Source organism: Mastigoproctus giganteus, chromosome 10, assembly GCF_048544385.1.
Source record: "Mastigoproctus giganteus isolate SK-2022 chromosome 10, ASM4854438v1, whole genome shotgun sequence".
Lineage (NCBI taxonomy): Eukaryota > Metazoa > Arthropoda > Arachnida > Uropygi > Thelyphonidae > Mastigoproctus > Mastigoproctus giganteus.
Window position 1 is genome coordinate 1833454 of NC_143584.1, and position 12670 is coordinate 1846123.

Genomic DNA, 12670 nt, shown 5'->3' on the forward strand with positions numbered 1-12670 from the left:
CCTGTTTATTGGGCTTTTCTTTTAGCGGAATCTATTATAAACATAGTTATTGTTGTTGTTTGGTTTTTAGGAGCATTAGCAACTAAGGCCATATTGCTCTGGGGATATGCGGTGGTCATTCCCTGACCTTTCCGCATCCTCCGTATTTGGTTGTCTCGGGCTCAAACTCCGGTCTAATCAAGAAGCATGTGCTACCCTCTGCTGCTCCTGCCCACCTGGCTATGGAGGCGCCTATATAAACATAGTAAACTCAATCTTATTGCATTTGTGATAATACCAATAATTGGAATTTTGTGGGTTTTTACATTAGGGTATTATGGTGAAATGAGTTCCCCTTCGCTATAATCTTCAATCATATAAAAAACTTAGATAAATTTTCAAAATCTTCTCTTCATTCCTATTTACTTATTACGGTGGTGAAGGGAAAGGGACCAACGGAAAGTGCAAGTGCTGGTAGTGCTAGGGAATAAAACAAAATTAATTTAGAAATGAAGATGGTTAATTAAGAAGTATGAAGCAGGGCAAAGTTTGTCATCTATTTCAAGGGAATTAGGTCTCGCTGCTTCAACAGTGAATACTATTTTAAGGGACAGTGTGCCTATAAAAGAACATGTTAAAGGATCAACAGTGATCACAAAACAGCATTCACGATGCTGTATAGAAGTAGGAAAGGGTATTAATAATATGGATGGAAAATCAGATTCAGAAGCAAGTACCCCCGAGTCCAATGGCCATTCAAGCAAAAGCAAGAAGTATTTATGGCGGTATTTAAGGATAAGTATGACGAACCCCAAGCCAAGTTCGTGGCAGGCAATGGGTGGTTTAATAGGTTCAAGCATTGCATTTGTTTCCAAAACATTAAAGTATGCAGTGAAGTCGCCAGTGCCAATTCTGCAGCTGCAGAGAAATTTTGTGATTGTGCTGGAAGAAACCCCTTCTAAATCTCCAAAGCCCTTAACTTCCTTGGCGGCGTGCTTATCAGCTGGAGAGTTAATTCTGGCAATGATGCTCAGAAGGTAAAACTTTCTGACGTTTATGCCTGTCTCCTTTCTTTTTTTTGTAATTTTGTACACTTGTAAAATTTCCTACACATGAAATTAAAAAATTTAATAAATTATTTTATTTACACGTTCTTCGAACATTTCTTTTTTGCTTCAATCAAATTTGCAAGTGCTGCATAAGCATTTTGGGGAAATTCCAACTTACGTAAATTTCTGCGGAACACAACCGTTACGCAAGTCGGAGTGGCTGTACTGATACTAATGCACCTCCACTGAGTGTATAATTTATTTTTGGATTGCTATTCCCCAAGTGTTAAGACCTTGCATTTTGCTGCATTAAAACATTGCTTCCACTCTTCTGACTATCCTTGCAGCCTGTTCAAGTCATCTTGAGGGAGTGCTACTTGGTACTGATCGTTAACTACTCTACCAATCTTTACAATCATTTGCAAATTTTGACAAGCCTTCAGTTCCATTGTTGGCATTTATGAAAATCAGAAACAACAGTGTCCAAGAACTGATCCTTGGGGGGAACCCCACTTCTGACTTTACACCAATCGGAAGAATATCCATTAATCATGAGTGCATTGACCCTCTGCACTCGGGCTGCATTTGATAAGAAGCATGACACCACCACCCTCCCTATCTTTGCTAAATACATTATACCACAGTGGAACTTGTCACCCCCCATTTCCAGGTGGCACCAGTTTCTGTCAGCCCTATTATGTCAGAATTATTTGTCCTAACCAGGAGTTCAGCTTCAACCATTTTATTGACAACACTCCTGACATTACTGTATACACAGTTAAGTCTAAATATTCTTCTGTAGTTCACTACCCTGTCACATCCCTTTAAGTTATATTTAGGCTTGTTTCCCTATCTTTCAGATCCCAACAACAACAGTAAACAATAGTTATTCACTTCCAAAGCTTCTCGACTAAAACTATCTATATTTGCAAGGTACAAAGAGCTAATCATTAAACCTTTAACCAAAATTTAATGCATTATTGATATTTCAGAGCACCCTTTATGAAATGCCATGTTGAGCACTGCCAGGTTAAAAAGATAGACCATGCTTTAAATAAGTTATGAAAATTTTGAATTAAAATAATATTTATATTTAAAAAAAGCTCAAATTTCAGACATTATTTTTATGGAAAATTTGTCATATAGGTGGAGCACTTTTCGCAGTGTGTGCAATACAGAGAAAAAACTAGGACTTGCCCTTGAGCTGAGTGCTGATCTGCCATCAGATGAGGAAATTGATCGGTGGCTCGGTGAGCCAATAAGGTGTATATATGTTCCAACATCATTATTTTTAACAAACAAGAAAGGTTATCCTGTTCTTTCACGTGCTCATCAAAATCTTATCAGAAGATTATACAAGGTAATAAGCCCAACAGCAAAGTATTTCATTATTTGTACTGATAATTAAACAAAGCAAACTATCATTACTTGTAACACCATGTTATTTTTGTATTTAGAAATTGTATTCAATAATGTAACCTCTTGGAGGCTATGATTATCCCTTTTCAAGAAGCTTACAAGGTTCTGCTATAGGAATAGTCTGCAGTAAGTGTAATTTATTTGCATGCATAAAGCATACCCAGAAGAAATGTCTTGAAAATAAGTCCATAAGGGTATATAGAATTTTTTTAATGTAATTAAATAATGCACTTTTACACCTGAATTTTGTTTATTATGCAGTAACAAGATGGCCTGAAAACCCAATGTTTGTTATAGTTACAAAGGTTTAAAATTATCTGTTTTTATGAGAATATAGTGAGTATTTGTGTTATTAGCGGAAAAGTGATATAAGGAAGCAAGCTTATACATCATCAGCAAAAGAAAAAAAAAAAAAAAAAAATCAACCCACATCATCTGTCCACCTAATAATTTGTGTAATCATTCCTTAAATTTATTCAAGGAATTTGAATATATTTATTTATTCAAAAACTCCCACTGCTATAACACTAGATGTAAATTTGACCCAAGAGTCGGTTACATTCTAGTTGAAAGTAAGTTTTCACACATCCATCCTGCAACTATCCTTCCTCAATTTAAATTTGTCTTCCTCCTTGAAGGTGTGTGTGTATGTTATCTGTGGAGCTGTTGAGATGGTGGAACACGTAATCGTACAGTGTTAACATTATCTTGACTTAGAAACCAATTGCACTAATAGGTGATGATTTCCCACAACTTATGGAAACAAGGGCTAACTTTTTGTTTCTCTGAATTTGCCGATAAAGTGTTAAGGAGGCAGAAACATATTGTAAAGGTGGCAACATAACCTTATTGATGCAGAGATATTGTGTGGGCAAATAAAAGTATTTTGGTATAAAGTAGTGTATGGGTGATTGAGTTTGTAAAGCTGATGCTTGGTTTTGTGGATGGGATAAAGATCATTGTGTCAAAATAATCTAAATGTTTGTGCTGCTACCTTGGTGGACAGTGTTTGTGGATGTTTATATGTTGTACTCTGCTGGTTTTCAATTGAACTGGGATTTTATTTAGAAGGACGCGGAACTATTTCTGACTGTACCTGGCTTCGTTCTTACAAGAACATTGGAACTTACTTATCTGCAGGTTATACAAGAAGATTAATCCTTTGGGACTTACAGACAAACGTGGTACTGTTAACACAAGTGCTCTTGTTCCTTGGTGTTAATTGCTATACTTGTATAGTAAGTGTGTTGTTCTGTATGTAGTGGTCCCAGATTTACATTTATAATTCCTGGTGACGCATGTAATCATTTTCCTCATGTTCTGGGTTGTAAATTGTGTTGTTTAGCTCTGTAAATATCGTGTATAGAAAAGTTTTCAGCCGGATCAGATTTTATGCTAGCTGTCGATATTTTTACACCCCAAGTATGAGGTGGTGTGAGGTGACTCAAAAGAAACTTTAAGGTTTCTTTTGATGTTACTGATTTGATTTAATTGGTAATGATTGGTTGCTTATTTTTAACTGGCCTGGAAGGGTTCTGGGCTATTCGTAACCCACAAATGTAAATAGGAATGGTTGATCTCGGGTTTCCTTTATATTTTGTTAACTGATTGCTCTTTTCTCTCTGTGTGCTACTAGATTCTGCAGATGGGGATATTTGTATATAGTATATATGTTTGTTTGCACTAGTAATGTTCTTTTTTGCTGTATTGTACTTCTCACTTAGTTTCTGGGAATGTCTCGTTCTTCTTTCCCTTACTTCTATCTCTTTCCTCCCTCACCAAATCCTCTACTTCTCCTTTCCTTATTCATTTCTTGAGGTTTCCAGCTTATCTGGAAACCTCAGTTAGTGAAATAAATTTTCCAGATAGTAGTCCCTGGTGTGCCCCCCACATGGCTAGAGATGGGAGTCAGGGGACCAGGTATCCCCTGGCTGTGAAGTCACCAGGTGCCAGTACTCAACATACACACAACAACACATATACAAAACATTAGCATTAGTAGAGGCATACAATGCAGGAAAGCAAGTTTATGCAGCATCAGCAAAAAAAAAACAAAAAAAACTCCCATTTCACCCCTCCATTCATTCCAAATGCTTGTCCATCTCAGCCTTAAATTTATTTAGGCTATCAACTTCCACAAGAGATGGAAGTCTGTTCCACCAATCAACTACCCACTGGCTAAAGGCAAATTTCCGCACTTCTATTCTACAACTGTCTTTCCTCAATTTGAATGTTTGTCCCCCTCAGGTTCTTAATCTGAGCAAGAGGAAGAATCCTGTCAGCATTCAGCTTGCTCAACCCATTCAAGACCTTATACACCTCAATCAGATCGCTTCACAGGTGCCTACTCTCCAGGCACTGCAATTTGCGGAACTGAAGCCTTTCTTGGTAAGAGCACCCCTTTGTTCCCCTCACCAATCTTGTTGCCCTTCTTTGTACTCGTTCTAGCAACTCTACATCCTTCCTAAAATGAGGCTTTCCGACCTGTACACAGTACTCAAGGTGTAGCCTGACCATTGCCTTGTAACAATGGTCAACTAAACACACATTGTCCAGCATTGGCTTCTGCCTTACAGATACTTCAGCAACATATTGGGGAAACCCTGTAGAGTGCCTTAATACAAGCAATGCACACACGTGTTTTTTTTTTTTTTTTTAATGAAAACCCCAAACGCGAGGTATTAGAACCTATAGTACTTAGTACCGTGCTTGGGTTGGAGGTTGAGAAGATGAAAGAAGATATTTGTTGATATTAGACTTGAACTTCTATAGACTAATTTTCAAGAAAGACATGAAGGAAGGTTGTTCCAGAAAACGGCAGTTGAATGAATAAACGAGGAAGATTGAAAAGTTGGTTCTGTGAGTTTGAAGTCGGACAGTAAATGGATGTTGGCTGGTGGTGGCATGTGTTCGGACTGTTTTGAAAGAGAGAACAGGAATTATAGAAGCCAATTCAGAAGAACAGTGCCAATGGAAGTATCTGTAGAAAAGGGTTCCATGACAAAACAGAACAGGGGAAAAATAAAACATTTATTTTTGTCGTATCTCGATATGTATTTATTTATTTACGAAATATCTATATAAAACAAAATATAAAAGAAATATATATATATAAAAAAAAATTTTATCACTGCAGGTTGGCCATTCGGCATAAAAACCTCAATTTATCTTCTTGATTTTGATATTTCTTCACGACTGTTACCACTTGATTACTAAGGGTCTCATCCCTCTTTTTTTCTGCCTTCTGGGTGACCTGTATGGGCATTGGCTAATAATAATTGCCGGCAAGCTATATCTCGTCTTAATCCACCTAATAGGTTCCAAATGCTTGGGTGACTACAATGAAACAATTAGTTTAAGGCGTTGTGAAAACCTTCACAACAATGTGTAGTCTTGGGACATCTTTCAGCAGCAGCCTCAAAATGATTCATATTCTAATTGGAAAGAGAGGTGATCTTCCTGCAACTCCTTCAATGTAGGTTGAGAAGAAATATGTGAGAACTTCATTGTAGTTATGAATCCTCATCTGGAAATGTGGCGGCTAGTTGGTCAAAGACAGTTCTTACATCTGGTATTGGCACAAAGGAGAGAGCAGGTAGGGACATGAAGTTTCAACTTCATGTCAATATCAGACTCTTACACTTCCTTTAAGCCAACACTGTTGATCTTCCTAATAACACTCTGGCAAAGGTGAAAGTAGCACCCTTTTACTTCTGCTTGTGGAAAAGCAACTTGAGCAGCAGACATACATGTTTTTTCAAAGTCCAGCAGAATCTTTTGGGGTGTTATATTGGGCACCAATTGTTGCAATATGTTAAACATTCTGTTGTATGTTTCCATATTCTTTTTTTTTGCAAAAGAAAATAAATACATGGAGGATATGAATTGCCAATCTTAACATGCCATGTATGCAGCTGATAAAATATGCCAGGTGCTTTATCAAATGTTCCGTCTCCATAAATGACATCCTTGTCAAATTCTGAGAGCAGATCATCATTCCCAATTGCCAATATTCTTTCTGGATCATCAGCTCCCGTATCATACAAAATGAGGTCAGCATACTGCTCTGGGATAGGAAAATCAGTTGCAGCTGGATTGGGAATATAAGTAGTTTCTTTATGTTTAAAAAGACTTCGTGTGAGTGAGGATTGCTTTGGTAAGTTCCAAAACATCCCTATTCACTTCTGATAATATATTTCCCATAACATTCCTCGGAGTCGCACCAACTGCCTTCATGTCTTGCTTCATCCTAGCCTTTAAAATGTTTCCCTGTGCTTTTTGAGGATTAGAATCGTGGCAGTGTTGTGGATTTATTTATTTATGAAATATCGATATATATTTTGTTTTATATAGATAGTTCATAAATAAATAGATACCACATATTGAGATACGACAAAAATAAATGTTTTATTCTTCCCCTGTTCTGTTTTTTCATAGTTCTGTTTCTTCCGGTTACCATAGAAAAGGCATGTAGCAGAAACAGTACGTCTATGAGACAGAGAGGTTAAGAGACTCTGTTAGAGAGGAGTCATTAATTAACCTAACTGCCCTCTTCTGAATGGAATCTAGAAACCTGAGAGAGGTTTTGGGGGCACCGCCCCAGATGTGGGAACAATATTCCATGGTAGGGCAGATTTGCGATTTGTACAGAATGAACAGCTGTTTGGAAGAAAAGTAACGCCGAGAGCGAAAGAGAAAACCAAGTTTTTTAGATTCAGAGGAAGCAATATTTGTTATGTGCTTGTGCCAAGAGAGATTAGAAGTTGGGGTAATCCCCAAAAGAGATATATCATTTTGCCTAGAAATCGGAGTGTCACCAAAGATAAGCATCGGAGCAGAAGAATCCTTTTTGAGAGATATAAGACAAGACTGAGTTTTAGAAGGATTGAAATCAACTAAGTTGTCTTTGCCCCACTAGAGAATTACCTGGAGATCGGCATTTAAGGAATTGGTAGCAGATATTCAAGAACTTGAAGCTGATTGAGCAGGGCAAGGTTTCTCAAAATGGAAAGTAGCATGCAATGTGCTATCATCGGCAAAACTATGGATAGGATTTCCAGTCAATGGAAGAAGGTCATTAATATACAAGAGGAAAAGAGTGGGGGAAAGAACTGAACCTTGGGGGACACCGGCATTAGTGGAGAAGTTAGAAGACAGAGAGCCATCTACCATCACCCTCGGTGAGCAATCAGAGAGAAAACTGGATAACGAATTACAAAAAAACAGTTGGCAAACCATAAGATGGAAGCTTGTTTAGAAGACCTTTATGCCAAACATGATCGAAAGCCTTTGAGATGTCAAGAGCAACTGCTTGTGTTTCACCTAACTTTTCTGTTGAATTTATCCATAAATGGATAATATAAGCCAGAATATCACCAGTGGATCGACACTGACGGAATCCATACTGGCTATTGTTGATCAGAAGGAAGGTTTCTAGGTAGTTTTAAGAGTTGGCCGTTAATTGATTAACCGCCAACCGCGGAAAAGAGTAGAAGTGATTGCAGTGGGACGATAATTGGATGGGAGGGATTTGTCACCCTTTTTAGGAACTGGCTGGATATGAGCAAATTTCCAAGCAGAAAGAAAAACACCTTTCGAATAAGAAAGCAAAAAAAGGTGGCAAAGAACAGGAGCACAGGTTTTGAGAACAAGTGGAGAAATACCATCACGACCTGGAGCTTTCTTATCATCAAGATTCACCAAATCCTTCTGACATCCTTTTGACGGAAGACCACAGGAGGCATTGAATTGAGCGTGTTGGGAATGGTGGGAGGTGTTTTACCAAGATCATTAATAAATGAATTGGAAGAAAAATGGGATGCTAAGCAGGTCAGCTTTATCCTTGGCTGAAGTGACAACAGAACCATCTGGTTTTGACAGATGCTGGAGCAGAGATGGGCAAGAGTTACCACCAGTAGCTTTGGCAAGAGACCAGAATGCTCTGCTACCATTAGGGCAAGACGCAAGTTTACTACTCTTAGCCTGTTAAAAATTTAGTTTGTACTGATTAATGACTGCTTTACAATTGTTGCAAGCTTTGGTGTAGGCAGAAAATGAAACTGAAGAATTGGAAACAAACCAATGACAATATGCAATGTTCTTCTCTTGAACAGCCTTAGCACATTTTTTGGAAAACCATGGTTTAGATAAAGGACAAGATTTTAAAGTGGAGTGTGGAATTATTCTTGGAAGATTCCATTTCTGCAAGAATAATTTCACTGACACGATCCGAGCAAACATTGACATCTGAAGCATTTTTTCCCAATACAGAGCAGTCTCGTCACTGTTAAAAATTTGCTGCGTTGAATAGCAGTTTTCATCAATAATTTTTTCCAACACATCACAAAATTTCTCTGCAGCTGCAGAATCGGCACTGGCAATTTCGCCCCATACTTTAATGTTTTGGAAAACAGTGCAATGCTTGAACCTATTAAACCACCCTTTGCTTGCCACGAACTTGGCTTTCAGTTCGCTGTACTTATCCTTAATATCTTCATAAATACTTCTTGCTTTTGCTTGGGCTTTGGACTCACGGCCACTTGCTTCTGAATCTGATTTTCCATCTATATTATTAATAGCTGTTCCGTCTTCAATATAGCACCTGAACACTGTTTTGTGATCACTGTTGATCTGAAGTGCATTGATCCTTTGGCATGTTCTTTTATATGCGCACTGTCCTTTAAAATAGCATTTACTGTTGAAGCAGCAAGACCTAATTCCCTTGCAATAGATGACAAACTTTGTCCTGCTTCATACTTCTTAATCATTTTCACCTTCATTTCTGAATCAGTTTTGTTTCGTTTCCTGGCACTGCCAGCACTTGCACTTTCTGTTGGTTCCATTCCCTTCATCATTGTAATACATAAATAGGAATGAAGTGAAGTTTCCGAATTTTTATTTTTTATATGATTGAAGATTTCAGTAAATGGGGAACACATTTCACCATAATACCGAAACATAAAAGCCCACAGAATTCCTTGGCGCCTGTGTGGGCAGGAGCTGCAGTGTTTAGCACATGCTTCATGATTAGAGTGGGGGTTCGAGCCCGTGACCACAAAATACGGAGGATGTGGAGAGGTCAGGGAATGACCACCGCATATCCCCGGAGCAGTATGGCCTGAGTTACTAACGAAACAGGGTGGCTCTGTAGCCAGGTGGGAAGGAGCAGCAGTGCATAGCACATGCTTCTTGATTAGACCGGGATTCAAGCCAATCACCACCAAATACGGAGGATGTGGAAAGGTCAGGAAATGACCAACGCATCCCAGAGCAATATGGCCTTAGTTTCTAATGCTCCTAAAAACGAAATAACAAACAACAAACAAACGAATTGCTAATGCTCCTGAAAAAAAAAAAAAAAAAAAAAAAACGCAGAATTCCAGATATCGGGATTATTGCAAATGCAATAAGATCGAGTTTACTACCTGTTTATAATATTTGCGCTAACAGAAAAGCCCAATAAACTGGAAAGTGCAAATTGGTTTTATTGTTTTTTTGGTTGTGACCTCCAGAAACATGTTTCAGAAAAATTCATTCTTATAACAGGAAAATATGATAACAATGAAAGTGTAGTGCAATTTCCATTATAAATATGACCTTTTAGAGAGATAAATAGCTTTGTAATATAGCAAAATTTTCAACTTCCATGGACTTGGAACAAATTACAAAAAAAAAAAAAAAAAAAAAAACGCACAAAATATTATTGCGTTCATATTACTATATTTCACAATACCTTCACTTATCCCAAAAATGCAAAATACGTTTCCATATATCTTTTTTCAGTTTGCATCGGCCAGCAAAAACTTACATAAAGTCGGGAAGTTCCTGTATATTTAATCTATTATGAAATTATGGAATGAATGTTAAAAGTAAGAGTGGTAAAATTTGTTTTGCCTAATGGTCTGCTTATTACTTATATGCCAAAGTATTATCATATGGTACATATTACAATTTTACAGTAGTATATATATATATATATATATATATATATACTACTAAGAGGGGTAGGGTACATCCTGACAACTCGAAATCATATAGCAATGTGGGGTCGGAAATGCTTTCCTGAAGCGGTGTTGTACACAGAAGCACCATAAAGAAAAGAGACCGTAAGTGAGAAATCGTTTTAATAATACATGAAAAGAAGCAAAAGGTACATGGATTAAAGTAAGTGTTCGAAGTTTCTTCCACGGGCTACAATGCACGCCTCACATCTCCGACGCATGGACATCCGAACATTCTGGAATACTCCAGGCGAATTTCGAATTTCTTCGGCAGCTACTGCGAATCTTGCAACCAGCTCCTCAGCATTGTCAACAGGGGTGTCATAAACTAGCGATTTCATATGACCCCAGAAATAAAAATCAAGACATGATAGGTCGGGTGATCGAGCAGGCCAACGCACGGGACTACCACGTCCGATCCGCTGTTGACCAAATGTGACATCCAGGTAGTTACGAACATCTCCGCTATAATGGGCAGGGGCTCCATCGTGTTGGAACCACATTGTCTATTGCGTCGATGCAGAAATCTGTTCTCTCAAAAGTTGTTGAAATACTTGCTGCAGAAAGATCAAGTAGATAGGTCCGGTTAGACGACACGGTAACAGGTAAGGTCCGATGAGGTGATCTCCCATAATACCGGCCCATACAATTTGTACATTGACCGAAAATCGAATCTGTGCTGCACGACGACTTCTGTGTACAATACCGCTTCAGGAAAGCATTTCCGACCCCACATTGCTATATGATTTCGAGTTGTCAGGATGTACCCTACCCCTCTTAGAAGTTCTGAAACGTTTAACTGAAACACCCTGTATATATATATATTGATTTAATATCAGTTATACATTGAGCATCGTGTGGAGGAATGTGATTTTGCTGCCTCTAATGATAGCTTCATATTTATTTTCATATTATATTTTGTACCATTTTTTATTTTTTAAATACTTCATTATGCTAATATATATATATAAGTAATGACATTAAAAAATAAAATAGATAAATAAGAAAATAAATAAATATGAAGTAGTCATTAGAGGCAGTAAAATACAAATCCTCCACATGATACCCAATATATTACTGAAATTAAGTATTGAAAAATTAATACAAATGGCTGTAGTAATATATATATATACAGGGTGTCTCAAAAACACACGACATAACTTCAGGAATGAGTTCCTCGTATATAGACAATAAAAATATTTTATATCAACATAGTTCCAGAAATGTTTGCTTTCCGAGTTGTGAAGGTCTGACTGTGACACTTAACCTTATATCACCTTCTTCGCATCACCTTATAGTAATTGTTCAAAATGTCCACCTTCTGCCTGAATACAGGCCTCACATCGACGTCTCATGGACTCGTGAAGATGATGCCAAATTCCTGGCATGTTTCGTATTGTCTCACAACCTACCACAATTTGATTGCGGAGAGTTTCCACATTACTCTAACTCACTACAACTTACTTGGCTCTAACTTACTATTATTTTACATATATTTGGACATAGTTATGCTGGACGATGACTACAGAAACGGATAGCTCGTTAATTATGGTTGATGCATTGAAAGGGTTAGCCCTCGAAAAAGTCCCTTTCAATGTATCTTATTGCCATAATTAGCATTTTAATATTTTTATATACGTTTATAATTTATTACTTATGTCATGGCATAGATTGATTTTTTTCCAGGTCACGTTGGGTACCCGCCACGGTTTATGGTTTACCTGATAATCTAGTATATTTTACTTTTAAAAACTCTTACCACTATCAACTTAACTCATATTCATATATATATATATATATATATATATAAACTTAAAGTGAGAATAATGATTAAAAATAATAAAAATTAAATAAAAATGCCAGCAGCATAGCAAGACAGAAGAGCGAAAATTGTGAAATTGTACGTAATGATCAAACCAACGGGGGGGGGAAGAGAATAAAATGATTGCAGCAGAAACTCGAAGATAATTTAGAAAGTCAAAATACAAAGATAATAAAATATAATCAATTAAATTTTGAATAGCCAATTAAATGAAATTTAAGGCCGCCCCCTCTGACAGGCACCAGGTCCAAATTTATGTGAAATATCGCGAGCAGAGATGTGAACAACTACAATAAAATAAAACAAAAACAGAAATAGACTGACCATTATGCCCCATCTCAACAGAGGACCACAAGGCCAATAATGGTCAGGGAATCACTGCATTTCGATCACTAGACAAA

At 37.4% G+C, this 12670-nt stretch overlaps 1 protein-coding gene across 1 annotated transcript in view; it reads left to right on the top strand.

Moving 5' to 3' along the window:
* The window catches only part of csul (protein arginine N-methyltransferase 5), a 243651-nt gene that overhangs the window by 55449 nt on the left and 175532 nt on the right, over positions 1-12670 (top strand). Inside the window, exon 6 of the mRNA XM_090384061.1 lies at positions 2175-2388. Coding sequence (XP_090240187.1) covers positions 2175-2388 — 214 coding nt within the window. The remainder of the gene's footprint in view (positions 1-2174; positions 2389-12670) is intronic.